Below are 22,997 nucleotides of genomic sequence, written 5' to 3' on the forward strand. Positions count from 1 at the left end.
GCTGCTAAGGCAGGGCCCATATACTCCAAGGTCAGCAGTTATATCTACTTCATGTGTCCTTTTCCTGTCGAATTAACTCCCTGCCTGCTCCTGTGAGGGCTTGTTTTGTAGTCATTTTTGGCAGGATTTGAAGGTATCACTCCTAGCAGCTCTCCTGGAATGTGTAGGGTACCTCAGAACTGGCAGTTATGATTAACCGTTAGAGACTCAATTATCTAAATGTGGTCCCAAGATCCGTGCTGTCTGATAGAACACTGTGAAGATGAAGTTCTACCAGTGTTTTTGTCCAGTAACTCCTCACCTCTGGCAATATGAGTAATATGAGAAAGTAGAGAAATTTTCATATTAATCAAACATCAAATAAGTTATTTGTGGATGGTGGCTCCTACATCGGGCTAAACAGGTTAAATTATGAGGTTGAATTACAGTGAATTAGCCTCATGGATAATAAAATATGAAGGGTAAACTCTGAGCCTATATATGTGTACATGTCCATGTTACAGGAGTAGATTTTGTGTGTGTGTGTGTGTGTGTGTGTGTGTGTGTGTGTGTGTGTGTGTGTGTTTGTGGTGTATGGCTATGGTGGTGGTGTGGTGGTGGGGTCTACAACTTAGAACCATCTATTTCCAGAATGGGAACCACCCCTTATCCCCTAGTTATAATTTTTGTGAATTGAGGAGATCAAAGAGTATACGCACACATTCTAGCAGCATACTAAAGTCTGGATAGGAAGTTTCACTGTGCTCTGCCCTGTAAGTTGTTCAGGGAAGGGAACTACTTAGACACAACAGCCATGCCTGTATCTGGAAAGGCTAACTTATTTGATGGTCTGCTGTGTCCACAGCCACATGTGTGGAATCACTGTGAAAGAGTGGATGGGATGTCCATAGACCGGTGCTAGATTACTCTGGGGCCCTTCTGCTTTTAGGGCCAATGCCCATGGCAGGTGTCTGTCACAGTTCTCTTCACGAACATACAAACACATCTACTGGTCATGTGACTGCTGTAAATGGCTGATGAGCAAGGCTCTTTAAGATCCTTCATTCATGTAATGTAGCCATATATTCATACCAGGTGTAGCTGGGAAGTTTGTCATAGCCCCTCTCCTCTAGGTGGTTCATCATTGAGGCAGAGGTGGTAATTCTAGACCCACTACAGGCAGTGCCTTTTGGTGGTTCCCCGGCTACTAACCTGAGTGCTCCCATAATCCAACTGGTCTAGTTGAAAGACTAAGTTGGTTGGCTACTGTGTCTGAGGATACGCAAGGAGCATCAACTGAATTAAACTCAGTTTATTCAAGATGGATCTATAAACTACAGCCTCCCCAGGCCAAAAAAGTACTCCAAGAAACATACAAAATCTATTCCAAGAAACATACAAAAATCTGGCAGAAATGACAATGAGAATAGTAGCCTCTAATTGGTTTTAAAACGCCTAATACTAACCCTCTTGTAGTGAGGGCTGGGGAAAGCCCAGGTGACTGTTTTCTGTCCGAGTCATCCATTCAGCAACATACATCATCTGTATACATGTCACCACACTCATCTCCCTATTCTGCTTTTTCAGGCAAATGTCCCCATCCATACCTAGGCTGACAGTACATTAAATAAACCCTAAAATTCAGTAAGGAGAAGAAACCTTGGGGCCAAAAACAAAGAGTAGGTCTGAAATGCTTTTAAACTTTTTAGCGCATTTTTTTTCATGTGAACCAAGCCAGACTCCTGTAATGTCAAATCACGTGCACGCGTCTCTCCTTTCCCTGAACCCTGAGTCCTGCTCCCAGACACAAGAGAGCTAAAAATTCATATTCCGCTGAGGAAAGGCAAGCCTTGGTGAACAGATGGAGTGGAGTTCAGCATAAAGGTTTAATCCTATCAGGCTGATTCCTGTATGGCCATCTGGATAATCCCACACACACATTCAAGTCCTGTTAAAAATACGACTCTAGCCAAGATTAATGTCACAGATTTTCCACTGGACATGTTCATATTTGACTTTATGATTTTCCCAGCCTAGGAAGATTGCTTGTGAATAAAGGCTAGTGTATTCCTTGAAGAAGTGGCTACATGATTTTATTGTGGTTGTTGTTCAATCTGGAAATGGTTTTCCCCTTTCCTTAATATCGGGTGTTTGTGGGGATGTTTACCACTCCTCTGCCTCCTTGGCTCTCCTTCCTCAAACTGTTCATACAGCAAGTTAATTAGGAGAAAAGGGTAAAAATCATTTTGTGCAAAAAAGTTTCCCTAGTTGGGAAAAAAAGGGAATTATTTACTCATGGTGTCCTCAGAGGCAAGCAGTTTCATGACTGCTTCGACAAATAGCACAATTGGATCCATGAATAATTCATTCTGAGGGTTTGCCTACCCTCCATGACTATTTCCCCATATTACTTAGCAATGGAGTGGCTGACAATCACAGAACAAGGGGAGGAGAGAGAGAGCTCGTGGCGACATTTGCCTTTCACTGTTTCAGAATTAGAATTCTGTGCATTTTAATTCTGAGTCACATGCGAAATGCAAGTTGGAATGGAGTGTATTCAGCCCTCCTTGAGTCACAAAATTCTGAGCTTCTGTGTGTATTTAACAAACAATTTTTGTATATTATGAAACAATGCTTTGTTGCCTGTCATTAAATCCAAAAGCCTTCAACAATCTTTCAAGTGCAATTTAGAAGTTATAGGCACATCAAAATGTCAAGATTTTTTTTCCCCCACAGCTAAATTGTAAAACAGCCCTGAAGAGCAAAAGTGAACAAGAGTTCTGGATCTCAGAGAGACAGACTTAGAAATTCAGAACCAGCTGCCCTGGAATGTTCCAGAATACAGTTGTGACCACACTTATGCCCTTCTCTTGCTCAGGCTCTGCTGTGCCCACTGGTGGTACTCAGAACCTCAAAAGAAACAAGAAAGCAGAAAATTAAGTAGGAAGTGGAGAGCGTGTGGACCGGGTCTGTGATTGGCAGGTGGCATCTCTTGGGCCAAGTGGAGGAGAACCACTTCCTGCCTTTATAGGAACAGTCTTTGGAGCAATGTTTCCATCTAGTGACTGGGAGGTTTCTCCTTTCCTCCTTTTTCAGAGCCATTAATGCTGTCAGAGCAAGGTTTTTTTTTTTTTTTTTCCTGCCAGATGAAGTCACTTTGGGATAAAGGATGCAAAGCACTTGAAAGTCTCGATTTCCTCATGGAATATTTAATAGGTTTAATTGCATCTGGCATTGAGAAACCTCTATATCATGGCGTGCATTTCCCTTTAAAGTGACAAACACCACACACACACACACAGAGAGAGAGAGAGAGAGAGAGAGAGAGAGAGAGAGAGACAGAGAGAGAGACAGAGACAGAGACAGAGACAGAGAGAGAGACTCTTGTATATAAAATACTATAATTCTTTTGCAAAGCAACATCTAGATGTTTTGCTAGACAAAGCAGTAAATGCAGATCAATAGCAAAATGAAACACACTCTAATAAGTGATAAAATACTTAACTACACCCTGTGTTTGCAGAGGACCATAAAGAAAAGCAGAACCAGACCCGGGTAACTCCTCAGAGCAGCATGTGTGTTGCTGTAGCTTTTGGGACAGGGCTGTGTTTCTTGTGGTTGGGGGGCACCTGTGGTGGTGGTGGTGTTTGCCTTCTGCACATGGGTCCGCCCCTGGCGGGTGGTAAATGCCTAATGTGGTGTTGTAGTGACTACTAACTTCTCAGGCACACTGTTGGAGGACATTTGGCCCAATAACAGACCCTGTGCATGGTGAGGGTGGAGAGGGCTAGCCTTCCAGCTAGTGTCAAACCCTCTCTCTGGTCCCCTTCTTGTCTTTAACTGATTGCTTGGAAACAAAGGAAGAGTTGGGGAAAATAATCATTTCCCTCAAACGAGTAGCATGACAGATTATTGAGACGGCTCACTGAGTAGAAATGGGGATCTTCTATAGCCCAAGAGCTTCTGGAATGGGGTTACTCCCAAACACAGCATCATTCAAACCCAGCAGATACACAGGAGAGAGGTTTGATGAGCGCACAAAGGTACCATTGGAAGGAGCTCAGCTCGGACTGGCAAGATGATTCGTCAGGTAAAGGCGCTTGCTGCTGCCAAGACTTACAAAGACAAGTTTGATTACAAGTAACCCACATGGAGGAAGGGAAGAACATACCCCCTCACGTTGTCCTATCGAGCTGAATCTCCTGTGGTCACTCCACACTCTACGTGTGTACTCTCGAATGTGTATAACACCCCCCCTTCACCGTCAACAGACAGACAAAAATACGTTAAAAGTTAAAAGAGTCCAGCCTACAGGTTTTGCATTTTCTGCCAAGCATCCACCCTTAGAATGTTAACAGTAAAGATGCTGCATATGAAACAGTTCTGATACATTTCCTGATGAGCATTCATTTCAGACAACTATCTTCAAGAAGGAAAACAAACGACGATAACTCGCTCTGCTTTGGGATGTTGCAGTGTCAGTCCATTCAGCTAACCCACTAGCAAGTAGCTAAAAACACTTAGGACGGTTTGATAATAAACCGTAGACAAACTCTATATAATAAAAATAGAAAAACTCCAAATGATGAACACACAGGGCACTATAGTAAAGAAATGAACTCCAGTTACCAGAAGACCAATGATAATAATGATAGTAATAATAATAAAAACAATAATAATATAACGACGATGATGATGAATGGTTATGGTAGAAACTAGCATACAGAATACCTGATATGGGGTTGGCACTTCCTGTGAGTTTTGTGTCAAATCTGTGAGGTCTCAACCTCTGGAACCTACTTCAGTCTCCATGGAGCAAATGACTGTACTAAATGGTAAATGTAGAATGATAGAATTGATGTCCGATGGATTACCGGTCTTCACTAAGATCCCAATAAAAGCTGGTGCTGTTCTTGCCACCTCCTCTGGGAGGCTTAGCTAGGTACCTGCTTCTTAGAATTGCTTGTTCATACAGGGCTGGTTGGTGGACCGTTAGCGAAATGCATCTGACATGTCTCATGCATAGACACAATGGAACCGGAGAGCAACCTTGTACCTACTTCACAGTTCACAGTGAATTCCAGCAGGAGACATAGACTATGACTTGAAACTTCCTGAGGTTGTAAATTTTGCCAATTGATAAGAGTATTTTTTTTCCCCGTGATATACAAAGATGGGAAAGGAGGGAACAGAGCCACAGAGCACATCTCTACTGAGGCTTCTGGCATGGGGCAACAATGATGGCCAAACGCTTATTTTGGAAACGAGATCTTATAGACCTTGAAGCTGGGTCATCGTTATGGCTGCCCTAATAAGTGAGGCATTGGTCAGAGCACAAAGGGATCTCAGAGGCAAACACAAGAGCAGCCCCAGGACCCTGCTGATCGGCACACACACCACTAATTCATCTCAATGGGCAGGCACCTCTGAGCTCAATTAACCCTTATTCCCAAGGCCACCCATAAACCCTGAGGTAAACACGGCTCTCCAGACCCTGGCTTTCTATCAATGAAATAGGTCATTTCTATTGGAGGCCGAGCTTGTAAATTCACCTTGCTGATCAAGAGCTCAGTGCTCCTGGTTGCGAGAAGGCAGGCGCCAGCATCCTGTAGCATTGATTTCTATAAGTCAGACAGTTTTAAACTGCTGAGGGCATCGGTGATTTCTTCTGCCTTCTGAAGTGATTCGAAGAGAATATGCATGTTCTGGAGGTGGGAGAGGTGATCAGAAATGTCCCCAAGTGCAATTGTCTGCACACACGTTATGTACTGGAAGCTGAATGATTTCTCTCTTTCCCATTCTTTTTTTTTTTTTATTCTTCCTTTCCTTTTTCTTCTCACAGTGGCTATTGTTCAAAAGCAAATTGGAAATCTGGTAATTAGGCCCTGACTCACGGTGTAGTATTAAAGTCCTGAGCCAAAGTTCAACACCCTGAAATGAAATTTAAACCAATTAATCTGTTAGATTTTTATCGCTTGTCCGTGTTTTCTCAGCAATTCCCCCAGCACGTGGCCTTTGATCAACTCTCATACAAACGCTAAAATGTGTGCCCGCTGTTACCAAGACAGAATGACATTAACATGGTCCTCATAAAACAATCAGAGCAGAGAGGCCCTCAAACAGGCAGGGCATAGTAATATTTAATAAAAGCGCACACATAATCTTCAGAATTAGCATTTTGTGCCTTGCAGTACCTTTGGGAGAAGAGCTTTTATTTGTGGAGTGATCATTATAACAAAGAGGCACTACCTAATAATTCCCACTTTAATTCTGCGATGTGCCAGGAGCATTTCAGAGCCATTATGCTAAACTGGTGGGGTAATCATGCTATTGTCACAGTTTGAAGGAAGGAAAATCTCGACTTTGGTGGCTGGTTAGGGGTGGGAGAGGCATTAAAGAAAAGAAGGGGGAAAACTTTTATTTTTAATGAAATTTAGAACCAGAAATGGGTCTGTTGCCCTTGTGGACAGAGTGCGAAAATGTGTGGATGAAAAGGAGTCTTTCATTAATTAAACCATGAATTTTCTGGTTTTCTTTCTTTCTTTTCTTTCTTTCTTTCTTTCTTTTTCTTTCCTTTTTCTTTTCTTTTCTTTCTTTCTTTCTTTCTTTCTTTCTTCTTTCTTTTTCTTTCCTTTTTCTTTTCTTTCTTTCTTTCTTTCTTTCTTTTTCTTTTCTTTTCTTTCTTTCTTTCTTTTTCTTTCCTTTTCCTTTTCTTTTCTTTCTTTCTTTCTTTCTTTCTTTCTTTCTTTCTTTCTTTCTTTCTTTTTCTTTCCTTTTCCTTTTCCTTTCTTTCTTTCTTTCTTTCTTTTTTTTTTTTACAAAAGTAGTCCTGCTTTCAAATCTGTTCCTTCACTTCCTATTTCATAATGGTTATTTGGAGAAAGACTGCTATCGATGATCGCAGCGCGGTTGTTAAACTTGTGTAAATCTCCCCACTTTCAAATTCTGCTGAATCCAGCTAGGGTGAGTGCTAAAGTAGTGAACTCTTTCCCTGCCTCTGAGAGTAGCCGGTATCAGTATTGAGGCAGGTGAGGCCACAGCTGCCAGGAGGGCCGGCCAGCGTCCTTAGACAACTTGCCAGTGGGATGGAGGAGAGACCCAGGGTCTCTGAGCAGCCCAGCTGATATTAGGTGCTTGACTGAGTTCTTTTTAGTATTGATTTGCTCTCAAAAGTACAAATGTCACCACGTGTCCTGCTTCACTGAACTCTTTCCTCGTATATTACTATAATATATGCTCAGTGGAAAAGCCTCAAGCCATATAAACGTTAATAGAGTAAAAATTAGCAGCCTTCCTTTTCTGTCAAACCCAATCCTGTCATATTCCCTTTCCATAAGGAATCACTGTGGACAACTGATGTACATCCTGTCTTCTAGACCTTTGTCTAGAACACCTGGTCATGTGTAATCTGAAATTACACACACACACACACGCATGCATGTATATGAAGGTTCACTATATATGATTTTTCAAATTATCTGGAACTCTTTTTTTTATTAGTTTGTATTGTTGTTACCTCTCAAAATTTTCTCTCTGAAATCCAGAAAGATAATATTGGCATTGGTTCCTTACTAGGGCTCAATGTTCTTTCCTCTGGCTTCTGAACAGCTGTTCCTAGTATTTGAAAGCAGGGCCACTTTCCTTAAGTTCAAGTATTTGCAAGTGTGTGTAAACATACCCTCATACACTCTACTCTCCCATGTATCCCTCCCCTCCAAGCTCCCACATCCACATACACCCAGACTCCCCCTCCCACACACAAAGATGCACATATAAAATCTTTGTACTTTATAAATAATAAGTGGATAAACAAAGAAAGGAGTCAGATGCAAAGTCAACAGGTCTTGACCATGTGATTGCCAAACCTCTCCCATGGACGAATTTCTTTTGGATACTCAAATATGCCCTTCCACATCCTTTTCTGCTATGGTGAGAAGTTTGGAAGAGACATTGATTGTCTGGACAATTATGTCTGTATCTCAATAAAATAAAATAAAATAAAAAGCAGAAACCCCAAGGTTAATAGACGCTAATGTAAAGATCATTTTGTACTCTGCACAGGCAAACACAGCCCCAGCATTTAATGACACCACTGGAGCCCATGTTGTTTTTCAACTACATGGGGCTCTAACACTTTTGTATGGGATCTTAGCACATAAGTATATTGAGTTATAAATCAATTTTTAAAAAGTGGATAATGGTAACCAAATGTTTTCAAAATGGTTATATATTACGAATGTTTCATAGTTGTTAAATGTAACATATCTGTTTTATAAACAGCTTGGAATCCTATATTGTACTGTCATTGACTCAGAGGCCCTTAAACAATTGCTGTCAACATTTTAAGTTTTTGAGGAAGCTTTTTTGTAAGAAAAGGTCTCATGCCCTTGAGGCACCGATCCGCCCCCCAATCCCATGTAGCAAAATTTGGGCAAGATTGTGCAGTCCAGTCATAGATCCTTTATATGTTCTTGATTAATTGCTTTGTTTGGGGCTAAAATGCAGGAAAGTAAATACTCGAGCTGCCCCGTTTCAGCTGCAGATGCGTTCCTGTGAGTTCAGCCAACACCGAATGTTTGGTTTGGATGTTTTTAGACTTCTCTGTGCAAGGTTTTGAGGATTAATTTGAATGAGGACCAAGGCCATCCCACTTGTTTGTATGGTGGCACGTGAACACTGGTCCCGCTGGGATGAACTTAATGTTTTTTTTTGCTTATTACACAAGACTCTGCCAAATTTGACAAAGTCCAATACTAATTATTATTATTTTCCTAGCACTTCCCACTCACATTTAGAATTAACTGCTGTTCTCCTTGGCGTCAGTGTTTGGGAAGTCCGCCTTGAATACTTAATGTTCATGAAAGAGAACGGTCTCCTCTCTCTTCTTGCACAAACATCTCATTCACTTTCCAGGCTTGCTAAGGTGCTGTCTGTGGCAGTAATCACTATCAGAGCGCCAGCATGGTCCTGATGGGTTAAAGATCCTTTGGGATATCCAGTTCCTTCTGAGAGGTTTCAGAATCATAATCTGACCAGCCCACGTATGTCTAGTGGTTCTGTTCCTAGTACTCCATGCTCACTAGGACATCCACCTCCAGTCTGCTTGCAGTGACAACATTTGCAAATTATTTCCCATCTCCAAAGACCATTTGCAATAAAAAGAGGAGAGATAAAAGATCTTGGAAAAAGTCAGCCCTGGGTTTCCATGCCCAGGAAACACAACAGAGCCAAGGTCATGAAGACAGTCTGCTGTTCAGCCAGGCCACAGCTATTTGTTTGCAATAACTCACCTCAAGTGACCTGCGACTTTGGGAATATGAAATGGTACCCATGACATGTACTTGAAAATAATTGCAGTGATTCTCAGTGAGGGTTGTTGCTCTGTTAATGTTACAGAGAGAAAAGCGCGGAGCAAGGATCTTTCCTGCTCCAGCCTCCTGCACGCCCCGTTAGCTTTTCATCAGATAGGAATAGTCACCCAAGATCATAGCAGCTCCAAGTTCCTGAAGCACCTTGAGCTTTGAAGCAATGCTATGACTTCCACAGCATTCTAATCGCTAGCATCGTTAAGTTCAGGCTGCCTCCTGTGTTTAGTTTCCCAAGCTTTCAAGGCTGATAAAGATTTGGGTGAAATAATATGTGCATCTCAATAGAAACAATGACAAGGATGTCTTTAAGAAAACTAAAGTTGCCCCCCCCCCCCAGGATTCTGGTCCTGACAGGGCTAAGAAATGCTGAGATCTGGAGAGACTTTCTGTTACTAAAAAGATAAAAGATTTTTTTTTCCTTTTTCTCAAGTCTCCCATCATTAAAGTTTGGTTCTAACAGCAGACTCCTTCTCTTTTTCATGTGTGTTGAAAAGCAGCTACTCCCTGTATCAAAGCCATCAGCCCGAGTGAAGGATGGACGACGGGAGGCGCGACTGTGATCATCATAGGGGACAATTTCTTTGATGGGTTACAGGTCATATTCGGTACCATGCTGGTCTGGAGTGAGGTAGGTGTTGTCTGAACATTAATACCTAATAGCTTGGTCTAGTTGAAGACACTGTCTATACTTGAATTTCTAATAGGATGTGTAGGATTGAGTGGTCCCACTCTGGGTGGCCCTCCTCCAGTCCACAGAACATTGGGAACTAGGAAAGGTGGACTGACTTCCCCAGGAAGCAAATGCTTACTGTTGGCATCACTTCCACCTAACTCATGAGCACCACCAGAGCTCTCTGTTTGGTGGTTTGTCCTCCTGGGGTTGCCATAGGGGGTGAAGGCCCTTTTGTGTAATGGGAAGTGGAAAGACGATACGAGGTTATAAAATCTATAGGAAACGCTCTCCAAACTTTAGCAAGTCACTTATGCGTGGGTATTCCATAGATGGAATCTACTGTGGTTTGAGCTTCAGAGACTCCTATTCATATGTCAGTCATAAGGCAGGGAGCTCCTGACTTACTCAGTGACTCTCGACCAGAGTGAGTCACTGGGGGACCCTGAAGAGGCCTGGGTTTTTCCACAGCGGGAGCATACAGCTTTCATGTACTTTATAGTGTGACACCTACCATGTGACCATGACTGTTCTGTGTGTGCAGTTCTTTCAGCGTGGTGATGTGACCTGGATGATATGTCATTAGCATTTATTTAAGATCTCAGAACAAGAGCATCACTCTTTCAGGATATCACAAACAGACCCCTCTGTTATCAAGTCTGGAGCCTAGGTATCTTATCCAGATCCTTCAAAGTCCCCAGTTATCTCAAAGTATAAAATAAAAGCAGAGTTGGGACTACAGGAGACCACAGAGGTCACTCCATCCCCCTTGCTTTCTAAGTACTGCTACCTGTTCCATTTTATGGAGTCTCGGGATCTAAGTATTGTGCTCAGCACTTGAGAGATTTTAACACCCTTCTCTGTGTGTGACAACCAACGACCTCTTGGATGTAGCTTTTCTTGTTAAGTAACTTCAGCCTTAGAGATAAATAGCCGTCCAAATAAGAGTAGCAACCCAGAGGGTTCAGAAGGACCAATGTGTTTATATCCACACAAAGAAGTAAGGGTCAGCCTTGGAGTGGGAACCAAGCTTGGTGACTTCCAGTCCTGCTTGTCTTAGCAGGTGCCACCATTTGGCTCTTCTAGATGCTCTATTTGTTTTCTTCTTGGAGGGACCACGGGAATGAGCTGAGAGTTGGCGGGCATGCTTTCTGGACTAACAGACCAAAGTGGAACTCATCCATTTTAAAGCTATCCACACACTCTTTGCACCAGCAGCCATCCGCTTGATGAGCAGTCGCCCTTGCCAGCGTGCTGTGTAGCCTTGGTAGTTGAAGGCTCTGGCCAGAGCATTGAAGCTCTTATGGAACTGAATCAGAACTAGCCTCTCAGTCCATCAAACTAACTGTTATCTAAGCTGGAGCATTCTGGGCAGGAAAAGTCTACTAAACCTGTCCTGCCAACTGTACTCCATTTTCCCTTGGACGCATCAGGGACCACAGGAGAAGGATCATCTCCACGGTTTATTTTGTTGCCCACTGGTGTCCTCAGCCTGACGGGAATGGTGGCCTATATGAGATCTGTTTTTTCTGGGTTTGGAGACCCACATCTTCAACATTTCAGTCACTTTTTTAATGGTTTATCAAGAAAGATAGGGATGGAAAAGAATAAACTCAAGGTGGTCCTTTGATGTGTGTCATGGAAATCAGATGGGGACTGGATTAGGAATCAGAACGGGCAACAAGTGTCATAGACTCAACAAAAGACAGTTGATTCAAGGTATCCTGAAGAGTCTTGTGCCTATCCCAGCTCGAGGAGGCTGTACCTCAGGTTAGCATCTAAGATAGGCTAACCACATTGCTTCAGAGGATCTGTTTCCATATAATAAACCACACAGAGCACATGAGAAGGAGCATCCACAGGAACAGTGTATCTACTCTTCTCCTTCCTTGGGTCCCCACTGCCACTGTTATGTGGGCACCTGAGCCTGCTTCACATTGCTTAGGCAAGGTGGCCTCCAGGAGGACAGCATCAGGCTCTCTGCTGGTTCTTTGCTCTCCTCCTCCTCTGAAGTGTCCTAGGGAGCTATGTCTTAAATTAGGAGTTCTGTCTTGGCAAAACCTCATACTGCGATTTCTAAGAGAATTTAGCAGATATCCTTGTAGAATTAACAAGGTCACAGGCAGGTCCTGCAAGACATCAGATCTGATCCATACAGTGTAATCTTTAAGATGTAGACATCCTATTACCAAGAACAGCTATAATCTGAGCAAGCGAACAATAAGAGAAAGTGGAAATGCAGGGGGGTGGGGAGTGGGGGAGGTCCAGAATAAGCCAAGTGATACCATAGCAGAGTCATAGTGAGAGCCACGGCGGAGGTGTCCATGGCAGTTAATCATAAACTTTAAACAAAAGATAATGAAGCAAACATGAAACCTTGTGGCCACCTTTTTTTTTGTTTTGTTTTGTTTTGTTTTTGTTTTTTTGATGGAGCAAAATAAATTAGGAGTCAAGGCTTGGATTGGATAGAATCAGAGCTCAACATTGTAAGATCTGGTGCCTAGGAAAAGCTCTAGGAAAACACACTCTAAGTAGCTGCCATTCTTTGAGCCCCTACTTCCAGCCAGGCAGCGTGCCAGGTGTGTGTGATGGCTGTCATGCCAGTCTGGGGACGGCTGCACACAGTGCTGTTCTCTTTCAGGGACAGGAGCTGGAGCTTAGGTAACAGCTGGTAAGTTGGTCGGCTACTAAGTCTTCCCATGCTAAGGAGAGCACTTGAACTCTCGAGGAGGTCATCCTCACAATGACTTCTGCTTCAGTGGGGACCATGGTCCCTATCTGAAGATCTTATCTCCGAAGAGTTGTGCACACACCCTCTTCCCGTGCTGGGTCCCTATCAGCCAGTCTTATGGAAGTGACATGTACACTCTCATGGAGGAAGAACCTTGGTTTTCTAGCTGTGCGTTAACGTTATGTTTGGAGTCATTAACTTCTATGGAGAATTTATCCTTATGAAAGAAAAGACACATGTTGTAGCCAAGGAGCAAGACAATTAACCTGCTTGGGCTCCTTCTCTAGAACTGCGTCCCTGTTTATCCAATGTCTCAATTCCTAACCATATGATTGGTGGGCACGCCGTCTCTAAAATCCAGCGCGTATCATCTGGAGTTAGCATTCTTTAAAACATCTTCTCTCCATTCCCAACCCCATTGCTGGGCTGGAAGGCGAGCCAGGGCAAGCAGATAGTGATGTAGGTTAGCAGCTGATGCTATTAGGTGAGGTCTTTTTTTAGCTGAAGAATTAAAAAGGAAAGAAAGAGTCAGAGAAAATAAGACCAGCGTAATTTACCCTCAACTGTGCTCTTCCCCCAACCGCATCATCTTTTGCAAATGAGTAGTTTAGCTCGGCTCCCTGCTGCCCCTTGAGGGTTGGGAAAGGGAGAGGTGGCACTCCATGGGCGCCTCCTTCTGTGTGTGCTCACCCTCACAGTATTCTCCTGATTACGGTTTCCATCCTTTTGTTCTCTTTTTTATTGTTTCTTCCCCCATCCCCTGTCCTTCCGTTTACCCAAATGTTTGACTCATATTCTTAAGGTCTTCTTCCCCACTCCCAATCACTTAGAAGAAAATGCATTGTAGTGTTTATGTATAAATTGAGGAAAACTGCCAGGGTTGGTGAGAGCTAATGTCGAATGTGGGGTGAGTCTTTTGTTTTGTTTTGTTTTTTTAACTTGACCAGAAATGGGCTTGATGCTTTTGCTTTGCCACTCACAGGGCTGAGGTGCGGGGAGGGGCCTGTGCTACTGTTCTCTACAGATCAGCATCTTTCACTATCTCTTCTGAATTCCTTCAGTTTTAGAACAACGAGTAGCAGTTGGCTTGCCTGCCAGTTGTCTAACACTGGGAGAGGTACCACAGGCAATTAAAGTCAGGCTTTGTGGGATCTGCTGTTTTACTTGGAAAGACAACTTGCTCCCATGAAACAAATTAGAGAGTTGCATAACATTTATATAATCTAGTATTAAATTTGTGGCTTGCAATTCATGGCAAGGTTCTAGAAGACAGAGGGAACAGAGGCGTCGGAAGGAGATGGTTCGGAAAACCAATCAAGTCCCAGTTATGTTTGGATGGTTCTGTGGTAGATATTTTAGGCTGTCACAATCTTTTTTTTTTTTTTCAATCACAGAAATAACAAGGAGGATGCACTCTAAGGTATTTAATTGGCCTGTTTTGTTTGTTTGTTTTGTTTTGAGTGCAACCTTGCGATTGGCCAGTTGGGGGTGGGGGTGGGCATAGGGGAGTGGCAGATTATATTCCAAGCAATGGTGTAGATTTATGGAGGTTAGTCGTGGACAAAAAGAATCAAAACTGGGCAGTAACTCTAGTCTTATTTCTCAGAAAATAGGGATTTATTCAGTCTTGGTGACTGGACCTCCGTTTCCCCACTTGGAAATGATTCTATATTGTATCTTCTTTAAAACCACTTGTAGGACAGCTCCTTTTCTCTAGAGTATTCTCCCCAGAACTCCCCCACTAGAGCCAGAAGTAGACAGAGATGTGGGCAGGAGGGACCTTTCCTTTCTTTTCTTTTCTTTCCTTTTCTTTTCTTCTCTTTTTCTTTTTCTTTTCTTTTCTTCTCTTTTTTTCTTTTCTTGCCTTTGGACTACCCCTGGCAGCACACAGATACCATGCCCATTTGCAAAAGGATTCTTAGAATAGCACGGGAACAATTTAATTAGCCATGACGTTGACTCTCCCTATTGCTGCATCTCCAGTTAGTTCTCTCTCTCAGTTTCTCAAGCCTCTAGTATTTGCTCCAAACAAGACGTCTATATCAAGGCATCTTCCAGCATCTTCCAGATAGCTGCATGGAATTCTAGCTTTTAGGGGTATTAATAGATGCCCCATGCCACATGAGAGAATGAAATTATTTTTACCCCTCTACTTTTGGTCAATATTAAATGAAACATATTCAGCTTATCCTTGGATCACTTTTGAGTGCCCATCATACCCCGAGTCCTTAGGATCCGGTGTTCAACATGTCTCAAGCTTCTGTGACTACAGACCTTTCTTCTTAGGGATCACCATATAGGAAAGCTATTGGTTAGGGCTGATGTGCATATCTTGATTTTATGATAAGAAGTCAAGTTATAAAATTCAATGGTGAAAGCGATGGGGGCTGGAGAGACATGAGAAAATCGCCCGGGATATTTGCAGAGAATTATCCAGATTAGACCTGGAATGCTCTGAACCATCGTTCTTTAATTCCGCAAGGCTTTGAACAGACTTTCTCTCACGGTATGCGTCTGGTTTCAGTCAGTGTGCGCTTGGCATTAGATGCCATGTGATTTTGTAGGACAACTCTATTTAAAGATTAGTGGTACCCTAGGCTCAGGCTGGGAAAGCCAAGACTCCATAGCTACATATGAACCAATTAGCCTCACCCATGGGGTGCATGTTCTTCTCTTCAGCCAGAGGAAGTGTATTGTTTGAACCTAGTTCTTGGAGAGTGAAAGGAGGCTGCCCTTGGGTAGGGAGAGGGAGACTTTGGGTGGATGGAATTAGGTAAATGGCAGCTTGTAGGGGCCTGGGAAGGAATTCTGCAACTTGAAACCCCAACCCGGAAATGGGGGGTTTAATAGCACCATAGTGCTTTTTTATCTGTCCACACTGTTTGCCCTCCTCCACATGCAAAGCAGAGAGGGACGGCTATCAGGGAAACAGAGTTTGCTCCCTGAATGACGGATATTCAGGAACGGATGGCAGTGACACATGTATATAACCCACAGCAAGTTTCCCAGGACACTCTGCCCGGCCTTGAATTTTACCGGACCTCATGGAGAGTTACAAAGCCTGCAGGAATGTGTCTTAGACACAAAGTAAGGCCTTTTTACTTGGAAAGGAAGAGAGGTCTCCAGAGTGGCAACATGACTTGTCTCAGGAGCGTGTGAGCATCTCCATGCTGAGGTTACAGACCAGCTCTCTGGAAACCCAGCTTCATCCCTGTTCGGCTTCAGGTCCTATCTCATTTTCTCATATTTCCCCCCGTAGTCTTCGAATACACTTTCATGAGTGTGTCAAGTTTTCCCAACTTGGTACTCTGTATCTCAGCACGCTCCTGCCTACCCACATCACACTGTAAATGAAATCAATTCAACTAAATTAAAAAGAGAACCGAAAACATATTGGGAAGGCAATTTCTGAGTTAGCACCTCTTTGAAATTTCATAATACAGGATATAAAAATGAGTATATGGTTAAAGGTAAATACTTGCATCATTTATTTCATATATATAAAGGCCCAAAGATACAGATAGAATTAAAGTTAATTTAATGTGTAGACTTTAAATAATTGATCCATCTAATTTCCTTTCCAATAATTTTTGTTTGCTTCAAAAACTGTATTTCTTTAGCATATACCCATTGAATACTCAGAAGATTCTGGACAAATATGTTAAAAGTCTTTTTGAATCTGTTACTTTGAATATGACTTTAATTTTTTTTCTTCGTCTTTGAGAGACTCTTATGCAGGCATCCAATGACATACGATAATACCCCCTCCATCTGCCCACTCCCATTCTTTCTATATCCCCCCAACATGTTCTTTCCAGGCTCATGTCTGTTTTTTTTTTTAAATAACCTACCAAGTTTAGGTAGCGGAGCCATCCTCTGGAGCATGGAAACCCTATGGGTGGCTGAATTCTCAATAAAGAATGTTTCTCCCTCCCCCACTCACTGCCAAGAGCTCCTCCGGAGTTTGAAGAACAACTTTCAAGCTTAAGTAATTTTATGGGGAATCATTTCTAAATGAGCTAGCATATTAAAAAAAATAGATAGGAATGGTCTAATGACTGTTTTAATACAGTTACATGACTGTATCCTTGCTTGCTTTATTCTTAAGAGTGCTTTAGTCTATATTTTTTATCTTTAATGACCAAGTCACTTGCCGTTTCCCGCTCTCTGGATAATTATGTGATTCTGAAAAAAAAAAAAGACTTTACACTGACATTTGCAACGAGTTTGTGGTGTGTTCAGGAGGAGTGTGTGTGCCCACCCATAACCGCCAACCAGAAAGCACGGGAAACATGGCGTGCCTAAGCAAAGAGAACCCGCACCTGGCTACAGCCCTGCGGCACGTCACAAGGGAAAGAGCTCTCTGTGGGCCACTGTGTTGCTTTCCTGGACAGTTAGTGCTGGGGTTTCTGGAATATCCCTTGACTCTCTGAACTGAGACTTCCTCCTCCTACCACACACGCCAGGTTCCTCTCCCTTAGTCTTTGTTCTGGGGTTTATGCTGACCTCCCTGGGGCACCTTCTTTTCCACATCCGCAACCACAGGCTACCTGAGCTTCCCTCCTGGTCTGTCGAGTGACTGTTCACCACAGCCTGTGCTCTTCAGGGTTCTGAAAGCTTAAAATCTCCTCAGACATTTATGGCCGACTTCATGCACTTCTCTCTGACACATCCTGTCCCTTGCACCCCACTCCCTTTAACTCAAAGTTGTTAACGTGTGCGATTTAACACAATTGCAGCTGTTGAATTTCCCTAAATCTGTGCCTCGAGTCTATATTGATTTCATGTATTAACTACCTATTATATGGAAGAGACACGATACAGAATTATGCGTTTTATTTGTGTGGATCAGTTACATTAAACTTGGAGAACAGTTTTCAAGCCCTAGTAATTTTATGGGGAATCATTTCTAAATGAGCTAGTGTCTTTTTTTTTTTTTTAAAGACAGAAATAGTTTAAGGGTTGAAACGAAGACTCTCCCCTCTCCCTTGAAGGTGATGTCCTTGTAAAAAATTCAGCTTAACCCCTCATTGTTCCTCACACAAAGCCCTGAATAGCAGCGGTGTTACATTTGGTGAATGTCATTAATTAGTTCACACGTTCCGTACATTCAATTGTTCCCTCTGATGAGGCTTCATTCACCGCTACATAGATATGACTTAGTTTTCGTTAATAGACGTGGCTTTTAGATAGAGTTGTAGCGCAGCGCGATGAATACGTACACAGATATCTTAGCGGAAGTCAACTGGAAATGACGAAGTTACCTAGTAGAAAGGCAGCTCTTTCTGAGGCGTTGACTTGGTTATTCATGTTACGTGTGGGTAGTTGAACCCCACTCCAGTATCCCACGTGATACTGAAGGTCAGCAGGCTAGAGGCCTGCCCAAACTCCTCTACTCTCCCAGATGCTTCTTTGCAAAGCCTGGGTTTGAGCTCAAGTCCATGCGAGTTCTGAGTCATCTCCCAGTCTTCTGATAACACAACACAACTCACAATTTAGAGAAATGATGTCAAAGTTACGTTACCCCCACAGAATTTTAGGATGGAATCTTACCAAGCGGGGAGGGGGAAGCTATGTTATCCTTTTCCCTGGTACAGCTCAGAAGCAGCGTGCCAGAGTCAGGTTGTTGGGAACAGGCACAGTGACAGCAGAAAGGACAGCTCTGCGACCAGAGTGGAATGGAAAAGCAGAGGCAGAACCCAGTTACTGGGCAGTGCATTGATGACTATTCATAAAGCATGGCGGCTCGGCTCTGAGTCACGGAGGAAGAGCTGGCAGCCAGATCTAATAAATTCCGCTAGAAACAGCAGGATCCGCATAATGCGTCCTCGAAAGACATCAAGCCAGAGCCGGTGGAGGGCCACCACGTCCAAAGAGGTTCCACTTCAGTTTTCTCTAGAGTCTACTTATCTCTCATTCTGAAGGGGTGTGCAAAATGACACATTACTGTCTATATGTGCAAATACCAGTGGGTCAATATGCAAATACGGACTGCAGCACACGTACGTTAGATGATTCTATATCTCACTGCTTTGATCTCCTGTATACCTTTGAAGGGCCTGAAACCCTCCTCCGTGGAGCCCTCTTGGCGAAAGGAAGATTCGTTCCCTGTCAGTATTTTGCCTCTCACTGTGGGCTTCCCACCCCCTTTTCTCATTCCACAAGCAGTTTCTCTGTAAACTGTGAACTTTGAGAACAAGTATTTGGCCCTTTCTAGAACTACACTGGGCCTTCCTTTTTCTTATGCTTCAGTTTCTAAGTGGGAACACAGAAGCAGCGACACATGCTAGAGTCAGGAGCCACCGTCGGGCTGGTCTGAATACAGCTCCTTGTGCTGCTTAGAGCCAGGGGTGGGCTGCACTGTGAGCCTCCACTGGACCTTTGCTGTACAGCGCTTCTCCGCTCCCAGATTGTCGGGATACCATCCCGTTTTCGGTGCAGCCCAGCTGGCCTGAGATCTACATCCTGGGAAGGGAGCTGAAGAAGGTTTATTTAAACAACAACTTACAAAATAAATAAATAAATAAACCCACAAAAGCAGGGGCAGTTGGAGTGCAGCATGTTTATTTTAGTTCCTTTCTTCCCAATCTGTTATTTTGGAAATCGATCTCGTTGCTGTTCTGTTTTGAGACAATTAGCTACATTGATTGAAGGTCACAGTTAACTTCTGGTCCAAGGCACCCGGCACTGTTCTTTTGGAATGCTTAACGATGATACCAGGAGGTTTGTGGTAGCCAAGTAAAAAAAGCTTTTTGTTTTTATTTTTATTTATTTATTTATTTTTTAGGAAAAAGAAAGAACTCTGAATGGAGTGAGATTGGTTATTTCTTCTGTTTTCTTTTGGTGTTTCTGGGATTCAACCCAGACCCTCAAACATGCTAAGCAGTTACTCTGCCCTCAGCTACACCCCTAGCCCTGATCATTTCTTCTCTGAACACTTACAGAGAAGTTTATTCAGTCTTTACCTCACTTGTGAGGGCTAGTTCATGAGAACTGACTTAATCCAAGGTCTGGCTGACTCCCGGGGACCCAGTACAGGCAAAACAGATCAACCATCTATCTCTCTGGAACTGATATTTTATGCAAGGGACACAGACAGCAGCTAAAAACGCCGCTCTGCGGGCCTCTAGGCCCTATCTATACCTATGTCTATATTGAGAGAAATTATACACGACTTTCAGAAATAGCACTGGCTACTCCAAAGCTAGGTTTAACTCCCCTATGGGATTTAGTACCTGAGACTTGAGTTTTAAATGTCTCCTTCCCAAGTTTATCTTTAGGGATTCATGAGACCCTACCTCTTTTGCTAAATATTGGTTTTAGCTGTTTCTTGAAAGAAATAAAGAAAACCAGAATGTTTGTGTGATACTCAATGCCTCTGTGTTGCTTTCTCTCTCTCTCTCTCTCTCTCTCTCTCTCTCTCTCTCTCTCTCTCTCTCTCTCTCTCTGTCTCACTCTGTCTCTGTCTTTGTCTCTCTTCCTCCCTCCCTTCATTCCCAAGAGATCACATTCTGATGACCAGACAGGCACCCTTTTGGAATGAAAGACCTTAGTGTCTGAAAGAAGTCTGATTAGGTGGGAACAAACCAAAATATATGGATGATCGTGTAGAGGTTGAACTGTGCTGTTCTCATGACAACTTCTTACATTTATTTATTTATTTATTTATTTATTTATTTATTTATTTATTTATTTGTGTGTGTGTGTGTGTGTGTGTGTGTGTGTGTGTGTGTGTGTGTAGGCCAGAGAATAACTTTGGGAATTGATTCACTATTTTCGATCTTGTGGGTCCCAGGGAATTGAACTTGGGTCACCAGACTTAGCAGCAAGCCCCTTTACCCCTTGAGCCATCTTTTTGGCCCTAAAATATAGATATATTTTAAAGTGTCATTTCCGGTTACACAAAGACGAATGCTCCAGAAAGAAAGAACAGTAAGTCAGTTTCTTTGGCTACTGACACTCATATCTTCTTAGAGCTCCTAAAATGTATTTGGTCTCAAAGCTTTAATTACGAGTTGCACTGTCTTACGGCTTCCTTAGTTAAGTGTCTGTTCTGTGTCCATCACTCAGCACCCCTGCCTATCTCAAAAGAGATGGGTATTATCATTCTAATTGAGAAGGAGGGAGAATGCTGTGAGAATTATTAATACATAAATTAAAAAATTAATCTAGAAGGCGCTTTAGCATCCCTGGAGAAGCACTACCCAAACACAAAACATATTTAATATTATTCTGAGCTCCCACAGAGAAGATCCGAGCTCCTGTAGGCTATGATTCAACTGGTAAACTGAGGCATGGATCGTGGCAATTGCAGAGCTCAGGGTCTATGTTCAAAGCCCTAGATCCCACTTGAGAGTTTTTTTCCCTGATGATTAGTGTTAATTAGTTTTCCATAGAACAATAACAAACTGCCCCTTCCCTTTTCTCTATTCCACTGAGTCTTCTTTTAGACTTGATTCTTTTAAATTCGACTTTCTAATGTGGCAGGTAGTTCAGGGTTGTGAAGCTGGTGAGGAAAATTTGAAGCCATGTGTGTGTCTTCTAGTCCTCTTTTTGCACATGGCTGAACACTTCCCATTGCTTTCCTTTTATATAAAGGCAGTGGCTAGAAGACACATGTAGGCTGATGGTTGACTTGCTTCTGAGCTCTGCTGGGGAACTGTTCTTAGCTTAGCTTCACAGGGAGAACGGTTGTGTGCTTCTGGTGCTCCCAGATGTGGAAGGTAAAGGAGGATGCCATTGATATTTTCAAAGGCAGAGGAGGGGGGCTAAAGTCCAGAAATTATTGTAAAATGATAAGCAGTCTAGAGAGAGAGGACAGCTGTGGCAGGGTGATGACAGCCATTAGTCAGGGGAACTTGCTGCTTCTAATTGGTTAGGCTTCTAAACCTTCCTGAAATCCACTTTGCTTATCTGTGAACCAGCTAACAGCCATACCTGCCCCCTGAAGTCTATCGGGCATAAGTCACCGGGAAGAGCTTAGGCCAGTGCTGAGTGCGCCGTGAGAAGACCCCAAAGGTCATTGTTGCTCAGGTCATCACCCTCATTATTGGGAATGAGGGAGCTATAGAGAGCACATGCTGTTGGCTCCTCAGAGGAGAGAGTTCTCCCAAAGACATACCTGCCTCCAGCATCCTACAGCCTGTTTTCCTTAGTACTCCAACTGCTCATGGGTCACACTTTCCTACTCCCGGTGTCCCTCGGATGCTGCAAGAGACCACACACAGACGCATGCTTTCCTTTGGGCCTTCCAGACTTTGCAGGTGGTTTCTTCAGACCGCTGCCTCCACATGTGCAGCTGCTCCCTCTGCTCCGGTCTTCTCTGCTCTTTCCCCTGCTTCTGTCACGAGGAGCCCTATTCGTTCACCTCCACATCTGCATCTGTCTCTCTCTCAGAGGCTTCTCTGCCACCCATAGTCTGTAATGAGCCTGTGTCTCATTGGGCCCACACCACAGGGTTCTTCTGGCTCTGTTATCTGAATCTGGAGAAAACAAACACTCATATAGGCAGTGGAGAGGACCATATTCTTGCTTCCCGGTGACTGGGTAGCCTCTCTAGGCCATGAAGAGTCCATGAGTCCTCCATCTTCACACAGAGACAAATGGCTTCCCTTGACTGTAATGTTCACCCATATTTGCTGTCAAAGAGGTGGGGAGAATAGAGAGGCAGTCAGAGGAAACTGAACGTCACCAAAGAACACTTAACCGAAGAGGCCACTTCTGTTAACGTGTTACTGCCTACCTTGTGAGCGTTCTTCTCTCAGGTACACATGCAATTTCTGTGTAATCACACGGCATACATAGTACTCCAAACTGGCATTAGCCTGCTTTTAATTTTGATAATATTTTCCCACGGTAGTTTATTTATAGTATTACTTCCTGTGAAAGTATAGGAGATGAACACATATATACAAGGAAGATAAATAAATCACATATAAAGTTGTAAGTTTAGGAATAAACGCTTTTTTTTTAGTGGAGATCTTTTATTATTACTGTCTTAACCTTTTAATTTTAGATTTATTTTTATTTTGACGTGTGTGTGTGTGTGTGTGTGTGTGTGTGTGTGTGTGTGTGTGTGTGTGCATGTGTACCCTAAGAGATGAGGACAAAAGACCCTCAAGAGCTGGGTTGATTTTGAAGCAGTTGGAGGCCACCCAAGGACTTAGTTTTCTAGAAGAGCAGCAAGCAATTTTAACCACTAAGCCATCCCCCCAAATCTTTAATACCTTAAAATATTTACTTCATTACT

General features: G+C 43.0%; 1 protein-coding gene across 11 annotated transcripts in view; it reads left to right on the top strand.

The window, feature by feature from the left end:
* Positions 1–22,997, top strand: part of Ebf1 (EBF transcription factor 1) — a 393,351-nt gene that overhangs the window by 284,825 nt on the left and 85,529 nt on the right. For 7 of the 11 annotated variants that reach the window (XM_006246120.5, XM_006246117.5, NM_053820.2 and 4 more), the window contains one exon: positions 9,842–9,975. In XM_006246120.5, the coding sequence (XP_006246182.1) occupies positions 9,842–9,975 (134 nt within the window). The remainder of the gene's footprint in view (positions 1–9,841; positions 9,976–22,997) is intronic. The other 4 variants (XM_017596958.3, XM_006246118.4, XM_039085049.2 and 1 more) reach the window with 1 other exon arrangement.

This window comes from Rattus norvegicus, chromosome 10, assembly GCF_036323735.1.
Source record: "Rattus norvegicus strain BN/NHsdMcwi chromosome 10, GRCr8, whole genome shotgun sequence".
Classification (NCBI taxonomy): Eukaryota; Metazoa; Chordata; class Mammalia; order Rodentia; family Muridae; genus Rattus; species Rattus norvegicus.